Source organism: Ornithorhynchus anatinus, chromosome 3 (genome assembly GCF_004115215.2).
Source record: "Ornithorhynchus anatinus isolate Pmale09 chromosome 3, mOrnAna1.pri.v4, whole genome shotgun sequence".
NCBI classification, from domain to species: domain Eukaryota; kingdom Metazoa; phylum Chordata; class Mammalia; order Monotremata; family Ornithorhynchidae; genus Ornithorhynchus; species Ornithorhynchus anatinus.
Window position 1 is genome coordinate 5,805,786 of NC_041730.1, and position 25,542 is coordinate 5,831,327.

Genomic DNA, 25,542 nt, shown 5'->3' on the forward strand with positions numbered 1-25,542 from the left:
TTTGTTAAGTGCTTACTATGTGCCGAGCACTGTCCTAAGCACTGGGGGAGATACAGGATCATCAGGTGGTCCCACGTGAGGCTCACAGTTAATCCCCATTTTACAGATGAGGGAACTGAGGCCCAGAGAAGTGAAGTGACTTGCCCACAGTCACACAGCTGACAAATGGCAGAGCAGGGATTCGAATTCATGACCTCTGACTCCCAAGCCCGTGCTCTTTCCACTGAGCCACGCTGCTTAATAATAATAATGGTATGGTAATGTATCTAACTTGGCCACACAGATTTAATAATAATAATAATGATGATGATGATGGCATTTGTTAAGCGCTTATCAATCATATTCAGTTAGTCAATCTTATTTATTAATAACAATAATAATAATGTTGGTATTTGGTATTTGGAGAAGCAGCGTGGCTCAGTGGAAAGAGCGTGGGCTTTGGAGTCAGGGCTCATGAGTTCGAATCCCAGCTCTGCCACTTGTCGGCTGTGTGACTGTGGGCGAGTCACTTCACTTCTCGGTGCCTCAGTTCCCTCATCTGTAAAATGGGGATGAAGACTGTGAGCCCCACGTGGGACAACCTGATTCCCCTGTGTCTACCCCAGCGCTTAGAACAGTGCTCGGCACATAGTAAGCGCTTAACAAATACCAACATTATTATTATTATTATTGTTAATAATAATGATGGCATTTGTTAAGTGCCAAGCACTGTTCTAAATGCTGAAGAGAATACAAGGTCATCAGGTTAACCCACATGGGGCTCCCAGTCTTCATCCCCATTTTCCAGATGAGGTCACTGAGGCCGAGAAAAGTGAAGTGACTTGCCCATGGTCACATAGCTGACAAGTGAATGAATGAAGTGGCGGAGCAAGGTTTAGAACCCATGACCTCTGACTCCCAGGCCCGGGTTCTTTCCATGAAGCCATTTATTGAGCATTTACTTTGTGCAGAGCACTGTACTAAGCGCTTGAGGAAGTACATGTGTGGCTTAGCAGAAAAAGCGTGAGCTCAGAAGTTAGAGGATGTGGGTTCTAATCCCGGCTCCGCCACTTGTCTGCTGGGTGACCTTGGGCAAGTCGTTTTCGCTTCTCTATGTCTCAGTTCCCTCATCTGTAAAATGGGGATTAAAAGTGTGAGCCCCACGTGGGACAAGCTGGTTACCCTATATCTCCCCCAGCGCTTAGAACAGTGCTTAGCATATAGTAAGCGCTTAACAAATATCATCATCATCTTCACATGCAACAATAAACATTCCCTGCCCACAGTGAGCTAAAACTACTTATTGAGCGCTTACTGTGTGCAGAGCACAGTATTTAGCGCTTGGGAGAGTACAATGTAAGAATAAACAGACACATTCCCTGGCCACAATGAGTTTACAATCAGAGGTCATGGGTTCTAATTCCGGCTCCGCCGCTTGTCAGCTGTGTGACTTTGGGCAAGTCACTTAACTTCTCTGTGCCTCAGTTCCCTCATCTGTAAAATGGGGATGAAGACTGTAAGCCCCTCGTGGGACAACCTGATTACCTTGTATCTACCCCAGCGCTTAGAACAGTGCTCGGCACATAGTAAGCACTTAACAAATACCAACATTATTATTATTATTACAGTCTAGAGGGGGATATAAATATAAATAAATATGTATAAAAAATAAAAGACAGGGACATAAGTGCTGTGGGGCTGGGAGGGGTGATGAATAAAGGGAGCAAGTCAGGGTGACACAGGAGGGAGAGGGGTGGGTTGGGAGTAACCCTGATCGGGTCTGGGAATCATAGTAATAATCATAGTAATAATAATCGTAATCATGGTGGTACTCGTTAAGCAATTACGGACCTAAGCTCTGGACTACAGACGAGATAATCAGGTCCCATATTGGGCTCTCGTTCTAATAGGAAGGAGAATCAGTCAATCCTATCTATTGAGCACTGACTGTGTGAAGAGCGTTGTACTTAGCCCTTGGGAGGGGACAATAGAATAGAGTGGGTAGACCTGTTCCCTGCCCACAACAGGCTTACAATCAAGAGACAGCTATCGAATCCCCATTTTTGTAGATGAGGAAACTGAGGCACAGAGAAGTTAAATGACTCGCCCACACAGCGGACAAGTGGTCCGACTCTCAGTTCCTCTGACCCCCGACCTAGGCTCTTTCCACTAGGCCACACTGCTGGGAAGTTTTGGGGAGGGTGTGGGGGCGTCTGGAGGAGACCCCCAAGGTTTGGGATGTGGGGGAGGAGGATGGAAGGGACTCCTCCGTTGACCCTGTCCTTCCTCTCGCTGCCCTCCGCCGTCTCTGGGGAGGAGCCGGTAGGCCAGAGGGCCGGAGAAAGGGGAAGTGTGGGGGCGGCGGCTGCTCCCTAGCCCCAAGGGCTCCCGGTAATGATGTCTGTGATGCTGCCGATCCCACAACCCTCGTCCTCTCATGGCGCCAGTGTCCGGGTTTCCAACGCCGACGGGCGAGACATGGCGCCTAACAGGCAGCAGAGCTAGTCGGCCCCAGCCCCGCGGCAAGGATGTCCATATCTGCAATTTATTCATCAACGTGAATTCCTCTCTCCCCCCACTAGATCGTAAGCTCGTCGTGGGTAGGAAATGTGTCTGTTATACTGTTATATGGCACTCTCCCGAATATTTAGAACTGTGCTCTGCATGCAAAAATAAGATTGACTGAGTAGGGTAAGCCACGACAGGAGGCTCAACTCTTTCCCCTCAACTCCTCTCAATCCGTCAGTTATCTAGCAGTATTTATTGAGCTCCCACTGTGTGCAGAACACTCTCCCTTGGGCCCCGGAGAGCTTGGGAGAACACCACGGGGGTGAAAGATCGGGTCCTGATCCCTCGAGGAGTTTACATCCTAAGGGGGGAAGCTAGGCAGACACCATTTGCAAACAGCAGGAGCAGGCAGAAAAACAAAGAGCTGCAAAGGCAAGAGTGCAGAAAGATCATCATCCTCAGTGGTATTTGTTGAGCACTTACTGTGTGCAGAGCACTGTACTAAGCACTTGGGAGAGCCCAGTATAAGATGAAGAAGTGAGCGGAGTAGGCAGATCTGCAAAAACCGAAAGGCTAAGGACGGCTGCTAGGACGACCCGACTGGGGTGGTGGAAATTAGTCAGGGCGCGCTTCCTCCCCTCTCCCCCAACATCCGTTCTAAAACAGCCCCCGCCAGGATTTCAAGCATCCGCATCCCATCCCGACAGGAGAAAGCGGGATAACAGCTGTGTGGGGTGGGGATCCTAACTCCCCTCACCGGTCCAAGATCCCGGAAAGGGAGTGGCTGGGGAGTCAGCTGTGTGACTGTGGGCAAGTCACTTCACTTCTCTGTGCCTCAGTTCCCTCATCTGTAAAATGGGGATGAAGACTGTGAGCCTCACGTGGGAAAACCTCATTCCCCTGTATCTCCCCCAGCGCTTAGAACAGTGCTCTGCACGTAGTAAGCGCTTGACAAATACCAACATTATTATTAGGGGTAGGCAGGCTCAGCTAAGGAGCGGAGAAGGAGGATGCTTGGGATGGGGTCACCTGGTCCTAGAGGAGAAGGGGAGGACAGACCAATGCTACTTCTCATTTCCCCTACTCCCGGTCCCTGCTGTGTCCCCCTGGAACTTGGATTTGCCCCCTTTATTCACCCCACCCTCAGCCCCCCAGCACTTACATCCATATCTATCATTTATTTTAACGTCTGTCTCCCCCTCTAGACTAAAAATTCCTTGTGGGCGGGAAAGGTGTCTACTGAATCTGTTATAGTGTCCTTTCCCGAGTGCTTAGTATAGTGCTCAGCGCACAGTAAGCGCTCAATAAATACGACTGATGGGATGAAATGAAGAATTCTTCCCCTTCCTAGCCCCACAGCACTCATGTCCGTAACTGAATTTTATTTTTTCATACTGCTGCCTGTCTCCCCCCACTCCCCCCCCCAGGTAGCTCGTTGTGGGCTGGGAATGTGTCTTTTTATTGTTGTATTGTCCTCTCAATACAAAGTAAATGCTCAATAAATCCGATTGAATGAATGAATGAAATGAGACTATTCCCAAGCGCTCAGTCCAGTGTTCTGCGCATAGAAGTACTCAATAAATACAATTAAATGAATGAATGAATAAAATATGACTGTTCTCAAGTGCTTAGTCCAGTGCTCCGTGCACAGTAAGCACTCAGAGAATACGATTGAATGGCTGACTGAAGGACTGACTGAATGAATAACTAATTGAATGGCTGAATGAATGAATAACTGCCTGAATGACTGACTGACTGACTGACTGACTGACTGATTGCATAACTGACTGAATGGCTGACTGACTGCATGAATGACTAAATGAATGACCGACTGACTGAATGACCGACCAACCGACCGACTGACTGAATGAATGGCTGACTGAATGATTAAATGAATGACCGACTGACTGACCGCCTGACTGAATGAATAACTGACTGACTGAGTAAATGACTAAATGAGTGACTGACTGACAGAATGAATAAATAAGTGCCTGAATGACTGCCTGAATGAGTGAATGATTGACTGCCAGACTGACTGAAAGACTGACCGACTGAATAACTGACTGACTGAATGATAGCCTGTCTGACTGACTGACTGAATAACTGCCTGAATGAGTGAATGAATGACTGACCGACTGAATAACTGACTGAATGAGTGAATGACTGACCGACTGAATATGGGACTGACTGACTGAATGATTGTCTGCCTGACTGAATGAATGAGTAACTGCCTGAATGACTGCCTGAATGAGTGAATGATTGCCTGCCTGACTGAATGAGTGACTGACTGACTGAATGAGTAACTGCCTGAATGACTATCTGAATGGGTGAATGACTGTCAGACTAACTGAATGAGTGACCGACTGAATAACTGACTGACTGAATAAGGGACTGACTGAATGACTGCCTGAATGAGTGAATGATTGCCTGCCTGGCTGAATGAGTAACTGCCTGAATGAGTGAATGACTGTCAGACTGACTGAATGACTGACCGACTGAATAAGGGCCTGACTGAATGACGGCCTGAATGAGTGAATGATTGCCTGCCTGAATGAGTGAATGAATGATTGCCTGCCTGGCTGAATGAATGACTGAATGAGTGACTGCCTGAATGAGTGAATGATTGCCTGCCTGGCTGAATGAGTGACTGCCTGAATGAGTGAATGACTGTCAGACTGACAGAATGGCTGACCTTCTGAGTAACTGACCGACTGAATAAGGGCCTGACTGACTGACGGCCTGAATGAGCGAATGATTGCCTGCCTGAATGAGTGATTGGCTGACTGAATGAGTGACTGCCTGGACGAGTGAATGACTGTCAGACGGCCTGACTTGAATGGCTGACCTTCTGAGGAACTGAGCGACTGCATAAGGGCCCGACTGACTGAGTGACGGCCTGAATGAGCGAATGAATGCTGGCCCGCCTGACCGAACGAGTGATTGACTGACTGAGCGAATGAATGAATGAATGATGGTCTGCCTGGCTGAATGAGTGACTGCCTGAATGAGTGAATGATTTCCTGCCTGGCTGAATGAGTGATTGGCTGACTGAATGAGTGACTGCCTGGACGAGTGAATGACTGTCAGACGGCCTGACTGAATGGCTGACCTTCTGAGGAACTGAGCGACTGCATAAGGGCCCGACTGACTGAGTGACGGCCTGAATGAGCGAATGAATGATGGCCCGCCTGACCGAACGAGTGATTGACTGAATGAGCGAATGAATAGGGGCGGGGGAGGGGGCGGGGGAAGGTCCCCGATTGGCCGCCGCCCGTGACGTCCCGTCCCCGCCCCGCCGCGCCCGGGCCCCGGGCCGGTCCTGCCAGCGTGGGCCGCCGCCGCCGCCGCCGCCGCCCGTCGGTGGGTCGCCGGGAGGCGGGGAAAGAGGAGGTTCCCGGCGGGCTGGGCCCCCTCCGCCCCGCTGGCCGGCGGTGGGGGAGCCCGGGCTATGCCCCGGTGCCCGGCGGGGCGATGGAGGGCGAGCCGGCGGGCGGCGGAGGCGGGCGGGCCCTGACGGACGACGAGATGGCGGCGCTGGGCAAGGAGGAGCTGGTGCGGCGGCTGCGGCGGGAGGAGACGGAGAAGCTGGCGGCGCTGGTGCAGCGGGGCCGGCTGATCCAGGAGGTCAACCGCCAGCTGCAGGGCCACCTCCTGGAGATCCGCGAGCTCAAGCAGGTCAACCGGCGGCTGCAGGACGAGAACCGCGAGCTGCGCGACCTGTGCTGCTTCCTGGACAACGACCGGCAGAAGGGCAAGCGCGTGGCCCGCGAGTGGCAGCTGTTCGGGACCCAGGCGTCCCGGGCGGTGCGCGACGACCTGGGCGGCTGCTGGCAGAAGCTGGCCGAGCTGGAGGGGCGCCAGGAGGAGCTGCTGCGGGAGAACCTGGCCCTCAAGGAGCTGTGCCTGGCCCTGGAGGAGGAGTGGGCCCCGCGCGGCGACGCCAGCCCCGGGGGCGCCGCCCCCTCCGAGCTGGGCCTGCCGCCCTGCGGGCCCCGGGACCTGGGCGACGGCAGCTCCAGCACGGGCAGCGTGGGCAGCCCCGACCAGCCCCACCTGGCCTGCTCCCCGGACGACTGACTCGCCCTGCCCGGCCCCCCTCGCCCTCAGCGCCCTTGCCCGTCGCTTGGGACGGAGCCCCAAGCGCCGGGAGCGCTCAATAAATACGATTCAATGAACGATCGGCTCCGGGACTCAGTTACCCCCTCCCTAAAACGGCCAAGGAGACCGGGAGCCCCGCCTGGGACGGGCACCCGCTGGCGGGGGCTGTCCGCCTCCGTCCCCGGCGCGGCCGAGCGGCCGCTTAAATACCGTCGGTATTGATGAGGGGGATGATATGCCGCATCTTCTCCCCGGACTCCGGGTTTCAGCCCCGGCCCTCGGCCTGTCGGGGCGCCGGCGGGAGCGGCCGAGCCGTTTCTCCCGCCGCCCCCGCATCCCCTTCCCGATTCCTTCCTGCCCAGGCCGGGAAGGGGTCCCCGGCCAAGACAATGGGGCAGGAAACAGGTGGCGGCTTGAAGATGCCGATAAAGAGGAACCGAGTCACCCCTCCCCGCCCCGAGAGTCGCCCCGGTCCGCCCCGGAGCCGACGCCTCCGGGCTCCTGGACTGGGGGGGGGGGGGTGCCGGGGCACCGGGGGAGCATCCTCCTCCTCCTCCCGCCGATCGGTCCGGGCAACGACCCGACCCACCCAACCCCGGCTCCGACCGACCCCTCCGCCCCCCGAACCCCCCAGATCGGGAGAGGCCGACGGGAAGGCAGAAAGTCAGGACTTTAATTCCCTTCGGGGCCTCGGTATAAAAATATCCTCTTTGGGAAAATAAATAGCAGCCGTAAACGAGGGAAGGTGGGAAAGGGGCTGCTCGGACCCCTGGCCGCGGCGGGCGGGCGGCGGGGTCGTCATGGAAGCCCCGGTCCCTCGGGAGGTGGGGCACGGTTACGGTGGAGCGGCCAAAGCAGGCCCGGGTGGAATTCTAGATCCGCCCGTTCCTCCGCGGCCGTGCTCTGGATTGGGAGATGGAGGGTTCGGAGAGAAGCTAGCGGAGCTGGCGGAACAGTCTAGATGGTTCCGGCAACAGAAAGGGAAAGGGGCGCTGGACCGACGTCCCGGAGGGCTCTTGACAGGGACGGGCCGATTCCGGGACTCGGGAGCACGGGAGCCGAGTCCAAAGCTCGGGGGAACCTCCAGGATGACGGAGCTGGGCCCGGAAACATTCAGTCGGTGCTCCCAAGAGTCCGAGTCACGGAAGACATCTCCGGGGCCGTCTCAGGGGCTCCCACGCCCCACGGAGGCGGCCCCGGTCCCCGGGCCGGAGGCGGGCCCGGACCAGGCGGGCGGTGGTTCCGGAGCGTCCAGACCGTGGGGGTGACTCTCGGGCAGGGAGGTGTTCCAGGGCTCCCAACGGGCCGGGGTCCAGAGGGCCGTCAGAGGGCCAAGAGGGTCGGGGAGCCGAGGGGGTCAGAACTGGGGTCTCCGCTGCTGCTGCTGCTGCGGCGGTGGGCGGAGGAGCAGGGCTCCGGGGTCCCGGGGTAGGTGAAGACGAGGCTGGGGGTGAAAGGGGTCAGCGACGGGGTGGTCATGAGGGTGGGGGTGTGCAGGGCCTCGGGCTCCAGAAGGGAGACGGGGGACAGGGAGATGGGCACGGGCCGGGCCGGGGTCGGGGCGGGCGCGGCGGGAGGATCCCGCTCCTCGTCTTCGTCCCCGGGAATCTTGCACACCGGTCGGTGAGCCGCCAGCACCAGCTCTAGCCGTTCCTTCTGCTTCTGCAGGTCCTCGATCTCCTTCTGCAGCCCCGACTTCTCCTCCTCCAGTTTATCCGTCTCCTGCGGAGGGCGGGAGGGGAGGATGAAGCGGGGAGATCGCTGGGTCGTCAAGGGGCCCTCCTGCTCCCAGCGCTCGGAGCGGCGCCTGGCTCAGTGTAAGCGCTCAACGGATACCGTGATTATTAGGTAGCTGGCGGGGGGTAGGCCCCGGGGCCGGGGGACTACATCTCCCATCAGCTCCTGGGAGAAGGCGGGGAATTCCAGCTCTCCTTCCCGGCGGGTCAGTCCCTCTGCCTCCTCCATCCTCCCCTGGTGGGCTGTGGATTTCCTAGACCAGTCCCGAGGATTCTGGACTCGAAAGGAGGTCGCAGCTGGAAGAGGCATCCTTTCTCCGAAGTTCCCAGATTCCCCCTCCCCATCCAATTTCTCTGCATCGCCCCCCGCCCCACTCCCCCGCCCGCGTCCCCAGGGCTGATGGGAATGGTAGTCCCCCAGGGATCTGGGACAATTAGGTCGGGGTCCCGGGGGAGGGATGGACCGGGGAGCTGACCCCAGACCGTACTGACCGTCTGCAGGAAATCCGTCAGTTCCTTCCTCCGGTTCCGACATTTTGCCGCCGCCAGCTTGTTTCGCTCTCGCCTCACTCTTCGTCGCTCCTCTTCCTCCGGGCTTATCTGTGGAGGGGGGTGGGAGAGGAGGGCTAAGCCGGAGGGCAACCTGAGAGGAGGCGACGGTTTTAGTGCCGCACAGGCCCCACAGAGAGAAGGATTTGGAGAGGGAAGGCAGGGGGCTGATCCAAGTGACCCTGGGAGCTGGGAGCCGATGGGGATCAATCAACCGAGCGGTGGTATTTACTGAGTACTACTGTGTGCAGAGCACTGTACGAAGCGCTTGGGGGGCGTTCAGTACAACAGAGAGGGTAGATTAAGAGCCCTGTTCTCGAGGAGTTTACAATCTAGCAGGATGGAGACTGCATCTAGGCCTCAGGCCTCCGCGGGAGCCCAAAGGGTGGGGCCCGGCGAAACCCGCAGCGACAGAGCCAAGCCAGAGGGTTGGTTCCAAAGAGGGGTCACGGTCGCCACCAACGGGGACAGCACCATGAACTTCTCTGGCCTTAGTTCCCTCATCTGTAAAATGGGGATTAAGACCGTGCCTCCCATGTGGGACAGGGACTGTGTGCAACCCAATTATCTCATATAATAATAATAATGCTGGTATTTGTTAGCGCTTAGTATGTGCCAGGCACTGTTTTAAGCGCTGAGGGAGATACAAGGTCATCAGGGTGTCCCACGTGGGGCTCATAGTCTTCATCCCCATTTGACAGATGGGGTAACTGAGGCACAGAGAAGTGAAGTGACTTGCCCACGGTCACCCAGCTGACAAGCGGCGGAGCGGGGATTAGAACCCACGACCTCTGACTCCCAAGCCCAGGCTCTTTCCACTAAGCCACGCTGCTTCTCCTATCTACCGCAGCGCTTCGTACAGAGCCTGGCACTTGGTAGGCGCTTTAACAAATACAATTTCTTAAAAAGGCACCCGGCTCCGGGCAAGGACTTGGGCCCTAAGGGGAACACTGAGCTGCCACGGGCCCTGCGCGGGGAGGGCCCTGTCCCCAGAAATAGAGTTCCCAGGTTAGAGCCCTTGGAATGAGAAGCGCTTAGTACAGTGCTTCGCACACAGTAAGCGCTCAATAAAGTATGACCGAATGAACGAATGGGCCAGCCCGTTGAGAGAACGAAGCCCACGGGAAGAGGAGGACGGACCCGGGATCGAAGGTTTTCAGAGCGGTGGCTACGGCCGTTCCTCACGCTCTTAGCCACGAAGAGCCTGAAATTCTGCCCTTCTAACCACAGCACCCTACTGATTCTGGTTTCCTTTTGTAGATGTATCCGCGTTGTGTTTTATTTTTTCATCATTCCTCATGTGCCTGTCTCCGGTCCCTTCTTCCTTCTCATACTCTAAGATTGGGACCCCCTTGAGGAACAGGAACCGGGTCCGATTCCCAGACGTGCATGATCTCCCAGCCTCCGGCACAGCATTCGGCACACAGTGAGCGGCTTACAAAATATCGTGATTATGTTGTCTTTTGTCCGTCTGTCTCCCCCGATGAGACTGTGAGCCCGTCACTGGGCAGGGATGGTCTCTATCTGTTGCCGGATCGTATATTCCAAGCGCTTAGTACTGTGTTCTGCACATAGTAAGCGCTCAATAAATACTATGGAATGAATGAAAATACTATTACTTCTACCGGTGGCTACCGTTCCTCCCCCCACTGGGGCAGTGGGAGGTGGGGAGTGGGCAGGGTGGGGCTACCAGGGTGGCTGAAGTTTTATTATGGGAGAGGGGATGGGGGCAAGAAGGGCGGCAAGCGCTTAGTACAGCGGCCTGCACGGTAAGCGCCCGATAAACGCTATCGAGCGAGCAGGGCGAGGAAGGGAGAGGGGGTCAGTTTACCGAGTCCTGCCCCAGCCGCGGAGTCCCGGAGGTGGGTCTAGGTTCTCCGGCCATCGGGGAACGGATGGACGGCTCTGACCGTCACTCCGAAAGGCGGCCGGCTCTGGGGAGTGGGTCCGCCGACGGGAACGCCATCGCCATCCCCGGACGGCAGCTGGCTCTGGGGTCAGGCAGCGTCCCAACTAACGGCCACGACCGCGGGGAAGAGGGAGTAACCTCGGAGGGGTGACGGGGTGAGGGGCGTGTGTGGAGGGGTCTTGGCCGACGGAGAACGGAGACCCGGAGGCGGCCGGCATCCCCAGCTGACGGCTCCGGCGCTCGCAGGTGACTTGGGGCGTCGCGTTGACTGGGGTCTGAGGTGGATGTCACCGTGGCGTGCGGAGGGACGGCTGGGGCCGGGGCGGGGGGACGGCGGAAGGGGGGTACGTCGAGGCAGGGGCAGCCGGATCTGGGAAGGGCAAGATGAAGGTTGCCGGGCCCACCCCCTTACCTGCTCGTTGTGCCTCCTGCGGACCCCCGGGGTGGGGCCCACGGCCCGGATGACCCCTGGCCGCGCCGGGTGGCCGAAGGGCGAGTAGGGGAGAGGTCGCGGGTAGGGGCAGGACGGAAAGGAGCCGCTGGGCCCGAGGAAGCGCGGCTGCACCATCCACTGCAGGTCCTGGCTGCTGCTCACCGCGTTGAGGGTGGGCACGAAGGGGAATTTCTGCGGGAGACACGCAAGGGGGCGCTCCGGTCATTCCCGGCCATCCCGGCGGGAATGCCGATGGGAATTCCGCCGCTGAAGATCCCGGTCGGAGGAGGGAATAATAATGTCGGTATCTGTTAAGCGCTTCCTATGGGCCGAGCAGTGTTCTAAGCGCTGGGGGAGATCCGGGGTCATCAGGTGGGCCCACGTGAGGCTCCCAGTTAATCCCCGCTTGACAGACGAGGTCGCTGAGGCCCGGTGAAGTGACTGGCCCACAGTCACCCAGCTGACAAGTGGCAGAGCCGGGATTCGAACCCCTGACCTCTGACTCCCAAGCCCGGCCTCCTTCCACTGAAGCGGGGGAGGCGGGTCTCCCACCCGCCAGAAGGAAGCTAACTCTGGGCTGGAGCTTGAGGGTGAAGGGGGGGTTCGCGGGGAGGGAGGCCACCAGTGACTTTGGGCAAGTCGCTTCACTTCTCTGGGCCTCGTCTGGAAAAGCAGCGTGGCTCGGTGGAAAGAGCCCGGGCTTGGGAGTCAGAGGTCAGGGGTTCGAATCCCGGCTCTGCCGCTTGCCAGCTGGGTGACTTTGGGCATGTCACTTCACTTCTCTGGGCCTCAGTTACCTCGTCTGGAAAATGGGGACTAAAAACTGTGAGCCCCACGTGGGACAACCTGTTCACCTTGTAGCCCCCCAGCGCTTAGAACAGTGCCTTGCACAGGGTAAGCGCTTAACAAATACCACCAAAAAAGGCGGGGGGCTTTTGTGAGCCCCCCGATGACCCTGAATCTACCCCAGCGCTTAGAACAGGGCTTGGCACACAGTCAGGACTTAACCAATACCATCATCGTCATCACTGTACCTCGATCTCGTCCATCTCACCGCCCACCCACGTCCCACCTCTGGCCTGGTACACCCTCCCTCCTCAATAATAATAATAATGATGATGATGATGATGATGATGGTATTTGTTAGGTGCTTACTATGTGCCAAGCCCTGCTCTAAGGTGATCAGGTTGGACACGGACCCTGTCCCACATGAGGCTCACATGCTTAATCCCCATTTTACAGATGAGGGAACTGGGGCCCAGAGAATAATAATAATAATGTTGGTATTTGTTAAGCGCTTACTATGTGCAGAGCACCGTTCTAAGCACTGGGGGAGATACGGGGTCATCGGGTCGTCCCACGTGAGGCTCGCGGTTAATCCCCATTTTACAGATGAGGTCACTGAGGCCCAGAGCAGTGAAGTGACTTGCCCACGGTCACACAGCTGACAAGTGGCAGAGCTAGGTTTAGAACCCACGATCCCACAGACAATTACGCCGCCCCTCCCGGCCTTATCGAGGGCCCATCTCCTCCCAGAAGCCTTCCCAGACTAATCCCTCCTTTCTTCTTGTCCCACGGTCCTCCTGCGTGGCCCTGACTTGCCTCCTTTATTCACCACCCCCCCCCGCAGCCCCCCCAGCACTCACGTCCCTATCTGTCATGTATTTATTCCTATTCATCTCTGTCTCCCCCTCTAATAATAATAATAATAATAATAATAATGTTGGTATTTGTTAAGCGCTTACTATGTGCCAAGCACTGTTCTAAGCGCTGGGGTAGACATAGGGGAATCAGGTTGTCCCACGTGGGGCTCACAGTCTTAATCCCCATTTTACAGATGAGGGAACTGAGGCACAGAGAAGTTAAGTGACTTGCCCACAGTCACACAACCGACAAGTGGCAGAGCTGGGATTCGAACTCATGAGCCCTGACTCCAAAGCCCGTGCTCTTTCCACTGAGCCACGCTGCTTCTCCAATAATAATAATAATAATAATAATAATAATGTTGGTATCTGTTAAGCGCTTACTATGTGCAGAGCACCGTTCTAAGCGCTGGGGGAGATACGGGGTCATCAGGTCGTCCCACGGGAGGCTCACGGTTAATCCCCATTTTACAGAGGGGGTAACTGAGGTCCAGAGAAGTGACTTGCCCACAGTCACCCAGCTGACAAGTAGCAGAGCCGGGAGTCGAACCCGTGACCCCGGACTCCGAAGCCCAGGCTCTTTCCACTGAGCCACGCTCTAGCTCCTTGTGGGCAGGGAAGGTGTCTGATCGTTGTTCCAAGTGTCCTCTCCCAGGCGCTTAGTCCGGTGCTCGGCGCTCAGTCAGCGCTCAATAAATCCGGTCGAAGGAATGGAGGCCAGGAGGCCGTCTGGGCGACCTCTCGTAGAGGACGCTCTCCCGTCCCAAGAAGGGAGGGGGGAGAAGGCCGGGAGGAAGCTGGTCCAGCTCGAATCCTCCTTCTCCCCGGGTTCCCAAAGGCGGCCGAGGCTGGGGAGGGGAGCAGGAGTCCCGGGCCAAGAAGGAGTCCGCTCCGGGGCAGGAAGGGAGGGGCTGCAGCCCCCCCAGCCCCGCTGCCCCCACCCCCCTGTGACTCACTGCCGTGACTCGGCGAAGCGGTTCCCGGCTCCCTTCCCTGCAGGGGACATGTGCTCCCTCCCGGCTCTGCCTGCCAGGAAGTGGCCACCTGCTCCGGCTTCTGGGCCTCCTCCCTCACCTCGGTCATCCAGCACCTCCCCTCTCCTCCATCCCCCCACCCCGGCCCCACTTGGACGGGAACTTCGCTCAACCCCCCCCCCCCCCCCGCCCCGAATTAATGACAATGACAAGAGTGATGGTGTCTGTTAGGCCCTACTAGGGGCCAAGCACTAGTAATAATAATAATGTTGGTATCTGTTAAGCGCTTACTATGTGCAGAGCTTACTGTTCTAAGCGCGGGGGTAGACATAGGGGAATCAGGTTGTCCCACGTGGGGCTCTAGTGGCACTAGTCTAAACCCTAGGGGGGAGGAGGTAGATCCCGGGTAATCGCAACCCCCCCTTTTACCGATGAGGTCACTGAGGCGCAGAGGGAAAAAAAAATGGTGATATTTGTTAAGCGCTCACTATGTGGAAAGCACTCTTCTAAGCGCAAGGTGATCGGGTTGTCCCACGTGGGGCTCCCAGTCTTCATCCCCATTTTCCAGACGAGGTCACTGAGGCCCAGAGACGTGAAAAGTGACTGGCCCAAAGTCACGCAGCTGGCAAGCGGCGGGATTAGAACCCACGACCTCCGACTCCCAAGCCCGGGCTCTTTCCACTGAGCCACGCTGCTTCCACCCCAGGGCTGGACGCATAGTGAGCGCTAAACGAATACTATGAAAAAGCAGCCAAAAAACCAAAAAGGACCCGCTGCCCACCTGCTTATCGCGGGGAGGGGGATCGGGACCCCTCCCCACCGGCTGGGGACGGGGGAAAGGGGGAGGCCGGGAGGAGGGAAGGCAGGGGGGAAACCCCCCGGGAAAAGAGGTGGGAAGCGGGTCAATTGGAGCCCGAAGATGGTACTTCGCCCCAACGCTCGCTGCGGGCGGGGAACGTGTCTGCTCATTGTTCCGCTCCTCTCCCAAGCGCTTAGTCCAGTGCTCAGCACCCAGTAAGCGCTCGATAAACCCCGCTGGATGGATGGATGACTGAATGGAGGCCAGGAGGCCGGCGTCTCCCCCATCTCCGGCCGGACTGTCCCCCTCTTTCTCTCTCGCTCTCTGCCCCAGCTTCAAAGGAGGAAACTGAGGCCGGACAGGGAGGACGGGCCCCAGAGGAGGAGGCGTCCCCAGGCCTCCCTGCCCGCCCCGGGCCTCAGGTCGCCCAGGTGGGTCCAGGGGCTCCAGGAAAGGAGGAGGACAGAGGGGGCAGCGGGAGAGACGTCGAGGCTGGAGGTGGTCGAGGCTGGAGGCGGTCCTGGCCGGGGGCGGAGCGGCCTGCTCCCGGTGACACCTCTTTGAGGCCGGTCCTCACGGGGCAGCCCCTGCTAGCGCCCCTTGCCCGGGGGGAAACTGAGGCACGGAGCCCAGAGGCCGGGAGCGGGGCGGGATCACCCGGGACCCCAGGGGTCACCGGGGCAGGGTCACCGGGGACCCCTCCCGGGCTTCGCCCCCCTCCCCACGCCCCCCCCTCCCCCCCGACACTCACCTGCTGGGACGAGGCGGGGGGCTGGGAGGACTGGCCGTAGTGGACGCCCCCCGAACTGGGCCCGGCTTCCCCGTAGTCTCGGAACATGATCCTCGCCTCTCCCCAAAGGTCTCGGGTTCCCGACCTCCCCGTGTCCCCTTCGGATCTGACTCAGTCCCTCCCCGGCCGGCTCCTTTGCTTTTTTATGAATGAAAACTCGCTCCGGACCAAGCCATTGTCATCGCGGGGGGGACAAGGGACAGACTCCAATCTTCCCCGCCCTCTCCGGGGGTCCGGTCCCTTCTCCATCTCTTCCCCACTGGCCTATTAAGCGTTTTAAATGTGGATTTGCTTTTTGAAATACTGAGCTGGCCGGTCCTCGGGCCGAGGGACTTTCGAGGCCCTTCCTTCCTCCCCCGAGCCGGCTTCACCGTGTTGGTACCGTCCGGTTGATTCAGGTCGGGGATGACGTAGGTGACCTTATATGGTGCAATTTCCTCGGCCGCGCCCGGCGTAGTAAAGGATTCCCCTCCCTCCGGGCGTCGAGGCGGTTCTCACAGTCCCACAGCTCGAGTGGGAGTCATTCATTCATTCATTCAATAGTATTTATTGAGCGCTTACTATGTGCAGAGCACTGTACTAAGCGCTTGGGATGAACAAGTCGGCAACAGTCCCAACCGTAGGCGCAAACACAGGCCTCAAGCCCCAGAAACGCACAATAATAAGCCTAATGGTGGTATTTGTTAAGCGCTTACCATGTGCCAAGCACTGTTCTAAGCGCTGGGGGGATACAAGGTGATCAGGTTGTCCCACGTGGGGCTCCCAGTTTTAATCCCCATTTGACAGATGAGGTCACTGAGGCCCAGAGAAGTGAAGTGACTTGCCCAAAGTCACACAACTGGCAAGCGGCGGAGCAGGGATTCAAAGCCATGATGACACATCGACTCTCCTCGGGGGTCTCTGGGACCCGGGGGTCTCTCACCCTTTTCTGTGCAGGCCAGCCCCGTTCATTCATCCTTCATTCAAACGTATTGATTAAGCGCTTACTCTGTGCAGAGCACCGTATTAAGCCCTTGGGAGAATAAGAGAGACAACTCCTACTCACAACGAGCTCGCAGTCTTGGGGCGGGGGGGAGACAGACAGCAATACAATAAAAATAATAATAACCTTGGTATTTGTTAAGCGCTTACTATGTGCAGAGCACTGTCCTAAGCGCTGGGGTAGATACAGGGTAACCAGGTTGTCCCACGTGAGGCTCACAGTCAATCCCCACTTTACAAATGAGTGAACTGAGGCACAGAGAAGTGAAGTGACTTGCCCACAGTCACACAGCTGACAGGTGACAGAGTGCGGATTCGAACCCATGACTTCTGACTCCCAAGCCCGGGCTCTTTCCACTGAGCCACGCTGCTTCTCTAAACAGACATCCATATAAATAAATAAAATCACGGATATGTGTCACTTAACTTTTCTGTGCTTCCGTTCCCTCAGCTGTAAAATGGGGATTAAGACTGTGAGCCCCACGTGGGACCACTTGATCCCCCTATATCCTCCCCAGCGCTTAGAACAGCGCTTTGCACATGGTAAGCCCGTAACAAATGCCATCATTATTGTTATTATTATGTGGGGCGGGGGGGGGGGCGGGGGAGAGCAAAGGAAACGAGTCGGGGAGACCCAGAAAGGAGTGGGAGATGAGGAAAAGTTCATTCAAACGTATCTATTAAGCGCTTACTCTGTGCAGAGCACTGTACTAAGCCTTTGGGAGAGTAAGAAAGAGAGACAATCTCTACTCACAATGAGCTCACAGTCTTGGGGGGCGGGGAGGAGTCAGACATCAATGCAAATGAACAGACATCAATATAAATAAAATCACGGATATGTGTCACTTAACTTTTCTGTGCCTCAGCTGTAAAATGGGCATTAAGACTGTGAGTCCCACGTGGGACAAACCTGATCACCTTGTATCCTCCCCAGCGCTTAGAACAGTGCTTGGCACATAGTAAGTGCTTAACAAATGCCATTATTATTATTATTATTATGTGGGGCGGGGAAGGGAGGAGAGCAAAGGAAACGAGTGAGGGGGCGATGCAGAAAGGAGTGGGAGATGAGGAAAAAGTCATTCAAACGTATTTATTAAGCACTTACTGTGTGCAGAGCACTGAACTAAACGCGTGGGAGAGGACAATACAACAATACAGTGACAATCTCTGCCCACAATGAGCTCACAGTCTGGGAGCAGGGGGGAGGCAGACATCGATACAAATAAATAAAATGACAGATTTGGACATAAGTGCTGTGGGCCTGCGTGCGGGGGGCGGGAAGAACAGAGGGAGCCGATCAGGGTGACGCAGAAGGGAGTGGGAGATGAGGAAAAGTCTGGGAAGGCCTCGTGGAGGAGATGGGCCGTCAGTAAGGTTTTGAAGGTGGGGAGGGTCACTGTCAAAATCGAGGAGGGTTATGTACATAGCTGTAGTTTTATTTCTTTGTATTGATGTCTGTCTCCCTCCCCAGACTGCAACCTCCTTGTGGGCAGGGATTGTCTCTATCGTTGAATTGTAGTACTTTCCCAAGCACTTAGTACGGTGCTCTGCGCACGGTAAGCGTTCAATAAATACGATTAAATGAATAAACGAATGAAAGCGGATGTGCTAATCCGACCCGACACTCAAATACGCCGCTGGCCTAGCCGGTCCGGCTTCGACATGCACGGGGCCTGGAGCACGTCGGCCGGTTAATTCATTCGATCATATTCATTCAATAATTAATTCATTCATATGTCTCCCCCTCCCTTCGATCTCTCACACCCACACAGGTATACTTATAACAAAAGCAGACTCCCTCTATTTATTGAGCGCTTACGGTGTGCAGAGCACTATACTAAGCACTTGGGAGAGTACACTACAATAGCAAACAGGCACATTTCCTGCCCACCGGGAGCTTATAATCTAGAGGGGGAGAGAGAGACGTGAATAGAAATAAATAAATGACAGATGGGGACACAAGTGCTTTGGGGCTGGGAGGGGGGGACGAATGAAGGGAGCAAGTCAGGGTGACGCAGAAGGGGGCAGAACAAGAGGAAAGGAGGGTATAAATGCCGAATTGTACATTCCAAGCGCTTAGTCCAGTGCTCTGCACATAGTAAGCGCTCAATAAATACTATTGAATGAATGAATGAAATATGTTATATATAAAAATGTATTATATTATATATTATAGTTATAGCAGGGGGAGTAACCAGCAAGGGAGAAATATACTATGTGTATAAATCAATTGTATTTTTAATTATATTTATTATATTTAAATCAATTATATTGATTAATCGCTTTCCACGTGCGGAGTATCATCTTAAATGCTTGGGAGAGGACAATACGACAGTGTTGATAGAAACGTTCCCTGTCCACAATGGTGTACTCCTCCTGCTTCAATCACGCATACACACCTCTATAAACGTATACCCACGCACGCGGATATTGCCGACAGAACGGAACTCGGCACGTAGTAAGCGCTTAACAAGTGTCGTCGTTATATACGCATCTATACACACAAACATTACATTTCTCAGCTGCTGGTTCCTCCCCCTTTAATCACACACACCCATAAAACAGACAGACCCTCAAGAGGTAGGGAATGGGTCGGTAATATTGCCGCGGTGTCCTCTCTCAAGTGCTTAGCACGGTGCTTGGCACGCAGTAAGCGCTCGATAAATACGACGGATTGGTGTAGTCACACCCAGTCCATTTCTCAGGTGCTCCCATTTCATCCTCCTTTACTCAAGGATCGCCCTTCTCCCTGACCTTTTGGAGGCAACTTCAAGGGAACTCGGAGGAGTGAAGTCCCCACGCTTATCGGTCGTGGGGATGCTGAGTGAGATGAGTGGAATGACTGCGTTCTGGGGGTGAATTGGAGGCAGGATATCTGGTTTTAATTTGGCCTTGATGAGTTGGCCTTTCGAATGCCATTTGATGTTTTTGTGATTGTGTGTGAACATATCTGACTCTCTTCCTCCTCAAAAAAGGAATGGGTAAAGAGTCATGAAGGCTAAGTGGGACAGAACACTTCCAGTCAATCAATCCTTGGTACTTACCAATCTCCTCCTGGGTGGAGGGTCCGGGTCAGCAAAGTCATATATATAATAATAATATAATTATTGTTAAGCACTTACTGTGTGCTGAGCACTGTTCTAAGATCTGGGGCAGATACAGGGTAATCAGATTGTCCCACATGGAGCTCACATTTTTTAATCCCCATTTTTACACATGAGGGAACTGAGGCACAGAGAAGTTAAATGACTTGCCCCAGGTCACACAGCAGACGAGTGGCGGAGTCGGGATTAGAATCCACCACCTCGGACTCCCAAGCCTGGGCTCTTTCCGCTAAGCCACGCTGCTTCTCTAACATATGCCAACCTCCTCACTGTGGGCAGGGGAACGTGTCTGTTCTATTGTCGTACTCTCCCTCGCGCTTAGTAAAATGCTCTGCCCATAGTAAGTGCTCAATAAATATGATTTATTGATTGATCGGTATGGTACTCTTCCAGGCACTGAGAAATAATAATAATAATAATTTGTTAAGACTTACTACTGTACTAAGCGCTGGGGTGGATACAAGCAAATCGGGTTGGCCACAGTCTCTTGTCCCACACGGGGCTCACGGTCGGAATCCCCGTTCTAGAGATGAGGGAACTGAGGCCCAGAGAAGTGAAGGGACTTGTCCAAGGTCACGCAGCAGACGGGTGGCGGAGCAGGGATTAGAACCCAGGACCTTCTGACTCCCAGGGCCAGGCTGTATCCCCTAGGCCATGCGGTTCTGCACTCACTGAATACTATTGATGGATTGATTGATATATCCCTGTCCTCAAGGAGTTACTGATGTAACAGGGAAGACAGACATTAAGATAGTTTACAAGTAAGAGGGAGAAGGAGAAGGGACCTCAAACCTATCATTCATTTATTCACTCAATCATATTTATCAATAATAATAATAATAATAATAATGTTGGTATTTGTTAAGCGCTTAGTAGGTGCAGAGCACTGTTCCTAGCGCTGGGGGAGATTTACAGGGTCGTCAGGTTGTCCCACATGAGGCTCACAGTCTTCATCCCCATTTTACCGGTGAGGGAACTGAGGCCCAGAGAAGTGAAGTGACTTGCCCGCAGTCCCACAGCTGACAAGTGGCGGAGCCGGGATTCGAACCCATGACCTCTGACTCCCAAGCCCAGGCTCTTTCCACTGAGCCACGTTGCTTCTCTTATTGAGCGCTTACTGTGTGCAGAGCACTGTACTGAAGTATAATTCGGCAGCAAATAGAGACAATCCCTACCCAACAACAGGCTTGCAGTCTAGAAGTGGGGAGACAATCTAGAAGGGGGGGAGTTTATCTGTATCAGAAATTATCTGTAATTGTATTTATTTATATGGATGTCTGTCTCCCCCGGTCTAATAATAATAATAATGTTGGTATTTGTTAAGCACTTACTATGCGCCAAGCACTGTTCTAAGCGCTGGGGTAGATACAGGGTCATCAGGTTGTCCCACAGGAGGCTCAGTCTTCATCCCCATTTCACAGATGAGGGAACTGAGGCACGGAGAAGTAAAGTGACTTGCCCACAGTCACACAGCTGACAGGTGGCAGAGCCAGGATTCGAACCCATGCCACCTGGCTCCCAAACCCGGGCTCTTTCCACTGAGCCACGCTGCTTCGCTGGTCTAGACTGCAGGCTCGTTGTGGGCAGGGAATGGCACTGCTTTTGTTGTATTGTACTTTCCCAAGCGCTGATTACAGTGCTCGGCACACGGTAAGCGCTCAGGAAGTACGATCGAATGAACAAATGGATGAATGATTCCGGGTAAGGGCTCGAGCCCTCTTGCTTGCCCAGAGTCCGCTCAAACTCTTGAAGTGTCTGCTCACCTTAGGCGAAACTCCGGGTGGAGGAGTGGATAGTTTGGAGAGGTGGGGAGTTGGGGGTGGTTTCTAAAATCTAATAACAAGTTTGGCATTTGTTAAGGGCACGCTATACGCCAAGCACTGCGGTAAATTCGAGATAATCGGGTCAGACGCAATCCCTGTCCCATATAGTCCATGTGGGAGGGAGAACGTGCTCTGAAGCCCCACTTTAGAGTGGAGGCCCAGAGAAGTTGAGTGACTTGCCCAAGGTCACACAGCAGGCAAATGGCAGGGCCAGGTTCAGAACCCAAGTCCTGACTTGCAGGCCCGGGATCTTTCCACTACGTCATGCTGGACAAGGATTTATGATAACTTTTTTATTTTAATGGTATCTGTTGAGTGCTCACTATACTCTAGACACTGCTCGAAGGGCCGGGGTAGATACAAGCTAATCAGGTCGGACACAGTACGTGTCCCACATGGGGCGCAGAGTTTTAATCCCCATTTTCCAGACGAGGGAACTGAGGCCCAGAGGAGCGAAGTGACTTGTCAAGTTGGACACAGTACATGTCCCATATGGGGAGCAGATTTTTAATCCCCGTTTTCCAGATGAGGGAACTGAGGCCCAGAGAAGTGAAATGACTTGACTAAGGTCGTACACAGCAGACAAATGCCAGAGGCGGGATTAGAACCCGGGTCTTTTTGACTTCCAGGCCCGTTTAGCGCAGGGTAGACTCTTGGAGGTTCCCACCAACCCTTAAAAACATCCTCTGGACCAGATCTGGGGCTCAGGGGGATGCCTGGACTCTCTCTCTATGGGACGTGGAGTGGTGGAAGGCTAATGAAAAAAGCACAGGCCTGGGAGTGTTCTAATTCCAGCTCCGCCACTTCCCTGCTGCGACCTTGGGCAGGTCAATCGATCAATCAGTCGTATTTACTGAGCGCTTCCTGAGTGCAGGGCACTGTACTAAACACTTGGAAGAATACAACACAATATAATAATAATAATAATAATAATGTTGGTATTTGTTAAGCGCTTACTATGTGCCGAGCACTGTTCTAAGCGCTGGGGTAGACACAAGGGAATCAGGTTGTCCCACGTGGGGCTCACAGTCTTAATCCCCATTTTACAGATGAGGGAACTGAGGCACAGAGAAGTTAAGTGACTTGCCCACAGTCACACAGCTGACAAGTGGCAGAGCTGGGATTCGAACTCATGAGCCCTGACTCCAAAGCCCATGCTCTTTCCACTGCGCCACGAGAAACACATTCCCTGCCCACAGCGAGCTTACAGCCTAGAGGGGGGAGACAGACGTTAATAAAAAAATAAATTCCGGATATGGACGGAAGCGGTGCGGGGTTGGGGGGGGGGGGAAATGAATAAAGGGAGCGAGTCCGGGCGACGCAGAAGGGAGTGGGAAAAGAGGAAATGAGAGCTTAGTCAGGGAAGCCCTCTTGGAGGAGTTGGACCTTCAATAAGGTTTTGAAGCCTTACTGAAGCCTAGCCCCCTCCGAGGCCGTCAGCTCATCGTGGGCAAGGAATGTATCTGTTTTACTGTTCTATTGTCCTCTCCCAAGCTCCTAATACGGTGCTCTGCACACAGTAGGCGCTCACTAAATAGGACTGAATGAATGAATGAACCGAATGAGAGAATCTTCACTTCCCTTTTCTGGACCTCAGTTTCCTCATCTGTAAAACGGGGATAAGACACTTTCAGGGGTCTTGGACTGCGAGTCCCTTGCAAGGCAGGGATCGTGCCCATTCCCATTATCCTGTATCTACCCCAGCCCTTGGCCCCCGTTAAATACTTAATCGTGAATGTCATTATTATTATTATTTTCACTTCCATGGTGTTGGCTGGATCGGGACACTCAGGGGCGGGGAGGGGTTCCTGAGAAGGGGAGGTGAGGGGGAAGGGGAAGGGTCGCTTTTGGAAGCGGCATGGCGTACTGGGAGTCAGCAGATCATGAGTTATTAGTAATAATAATAATGATGGAATTGGTTAAGCGCTTTCTATATGCCGAGCATTGTTCTAAGCAGTGGGGTGGATACAAGGTCATCGGGTTGTCCCATGTGGGGCTCACAGTCTTCGTCCCCATTTTACAGACGAGGTCACTGAGGCACAGAGAAGTCAAGTGACTTGCCCAGAGTCACCGAGCTGATCAGTGGTGGAGCCGGGATTAGAACCCATGACCTCGGCCTCCCGAGCCCGGGCTCTTTCCACTAAGCCAGCTGCTTCTCTGTCTGATCTCGGCTGCGTGACCTTGGGCAAGTCACTTTGCTTCTCTGGGCCTCAGTGACCTCACCTGTAAAATGGGAATTGAGACTGCGAGCCCCACGTGGGATAGAGACCGTGTCCAACTCTATTTGCTTGTATCCCCCCCAGCGTTTAGTACAGTGCCTGGCACATAGTCGGAGCCTAACAGATACCATCATCATTATTATTATCATTGTTATTATATTATTATGGAGAAAAGGCTCCTTGGTCTTGTCTGGCAGCGGCTGGCGTTCCGGCCGGGGCAGGTTTTGAGATGCTGGGATGAAAGGCTCTGACGGGGGAATCGCTGGGGCCCATAAATCGGCCCCACCCCGGCCTCCCGCCATCCGAAGAGCTCAAAGCGCCTTAACAACTGGGGTAACTGAGTCACGGAGCGGGAGCTGCCCAAGGTTGCCCAGTGAGTCAATGGAAGAGCTGGGGGAGAAGGGCCAGAAAAAACTGGCCGCTTCGGTTCTTCTCAGAGAGCCATTCACTCATTCAGTCGTATTTATCGAGCGCTTACTGTGTGCAGGGCGCCGTACCGAGCGCTTGGAAGAGGACAATACAACCAGACACATTCCCTGCCCACGACCAGCTTGCAGTCTAGAAGTAGCGTGGCCGCGTGGGAAGAGCCCCGGCCTGAACGTCGGGTGACCCGGGTTCTAATCCCGCCTCCGCCTCTTGCCTGCTCTGTGATCTTAGGCAAGTCACTTCCCTTCCTCAGTGTCCTCATCTGTAAAATGGGAATTGTCTGGACAGTAAGCCCTCTGTGGGCAGGAAATGTGTCTTCTCATTGTTCTATTGTACTCCCCCCAGTGCTTAGGTCAGCGCTCTGCACACAATAAGTGCTCAATCAATTCCCTGTTCTCCCTCCTACAGAGACGGTGAGGGCCTGTAGGACCCGTTTATGTATCCCAGCCAGCTTATCCATCAATCAGTCAATCAATCAGCGGTATTTTTTGAGTGCTTACTGAGCGCAGAGCACTGGACTAAGCGCTTGGAAAAGCAGCGTGGCTCAGTGGCAAGAGCCTGGGCTAGGGAGTCAGAGGTCATGGGTTCGAGTCCAGGCTCTGCCACTTGTCAGCTGTGTGACTGTGGGCAAGTCACTTGACTTCTCTGGGCCTCAGTGACCTCATCCGTAAAATGGGGATTAACTGGGAACCTCACGTGGGACAACCTGATGGCCCTGTATCTCCCCCAGTGCTTAGAACAGTGCTCTGCACATACTAAGCGCTTAACAAATACCAACATTATTATCATTATTATTACAGTTCGGCAACATATAGAGACCACCCCGGCCCAACAACGGGCTCACAGTCTAGAAGAGGGGAGACAGACAACAAAACAAAACAAGTAGTCAAGCATCAATACCATCAAAATAGATAGATAAATAGTAAGCGCTTAACAAATACCAACATTATTATAAATAGAAACATAGCTATATACACATCATTGATAAAATAAATAGAATAAGAAATCATGTATTCAAATAAACACAAGGTGCATAGTAGGTGCTTAACAAATACCAAATATTATTATCTCAAGACCCTACTTTCTGACCAGGTTTCTCCTCCCGTCTCTTGGCTCTTCCCCCTCAAGTCAAGTTCGTCCCGAAGGAGTCAGGCACCCTGCCCCCAGAAAAAGCAATCAATCAGTGCTATTTATTGAGCGCTTACTATGTGCAGAGTGCTTGGGAGAGTAGAATACAACAGAATTGTCAGACATGTGACTAATGATAATAGTGGAATTGACTAGAAGCTGGGGTGCACACAAGATCATTCAAGCGGCGTGGCTCAGTGGAAAGAGCCCGGGCTCGGGAGTCGGAGGATGTGGGTTCTAATCCCGGCTCCGCCACTTGTCTGCTGTGCTCGGGCAAGCCACTTTATTTCTCGGTGCCTCAGTGACCTCATCTGTAAAAGGGGGATGAAGACTGTGAGCCCCACGTGGGACAACCTGATGACCTAGTATCTCCCCCAGGGCTTAGAACGGTGCTCGGCACATAGTAAGCGCTTAAAAAATACCATAATTATTATTATCAAATT

The 25,542-nt window shown here is 54.4% G+C and overlaps 2 protein-coding genes across 2 annotated transcripts; one reads left to right on the forward strand and one right to left on the reverse strand.

The window, feature by feature from the left end:
• Positions 1-5,800: 5,800 nt before the first annotated feature.
• CCDC85B (coiled-coil domain containing 85B) lies at positions 5,801-6,663 on the forward strand. The gene has a single exon (XM_029060628.1). The coding sequence runs from the start codon at positions 5,959-5,961 to the stop codon at positions 6,562-6,564; it is 606 nt and encodes a 201-aa protein (XP_028916461.1). The 5' UTR covers positions 5,801-5,958; the 3' UTR covers positions 6,565-6,663.
• Positions 6,664-7,236: 573 nt separating this feature from the next.
• Positions 7,237-15,692, reverse strand: FOSL1 (FOS like 1, AP-1 transcription factor subunit). Its single transcript, XM_029059458.1, has 4 exons — positions 15,380-15,692; positions 11,192-11,404; positions 8,814-8,921; positions 7,237-8,307 (listed from the first exon to the last, which is right to left on the reverse strand). The coding sequence occupies exons 1-4, from the start codon at positions 15,464-15,466 to the stop codon at positions 7,909-7,911; spliced, it is 807 nt and encodes a 268-aa protein (XP_028915291.1). The 5' UTR covers positions 15,467-15,692; the 3' UTR covers positions 7,237-7,908.
• Positions 15,693-25,542: the final 9,850 nt, after the last annotated feature.

Coding starts and splice junctions, on each gene's coding strand:
- CCDC85B (XM_029060628.1), top strand. CDS start 5,959: ATGGAGGGCGAGCCGGCGGGCGGCGGAGGCGGGCGGGCCCTGACGGAC.
- FOSL1 (XM_029059458.1), bottom strand. CDS start 15,466: ATGTTCCGAGACTACGGGGAAGCCGGGCCCAGTTCGGGGGGCGTCCAC. Junction 11,405..15,379: donor CCCCCGCCTCGTCCCAGCAG/GTGAGTGTCGGG, acceptor TGTCTCCCGCAG/AAATTCCCCTTCGTGCCCAC. Junction 8,308..8,813: donor TGACGGATTTCCTGCAGACG/GTCAGTACGGTC, acceptor CGCCCTCCGCAG/GAGACGGATAAACTGGAGGA.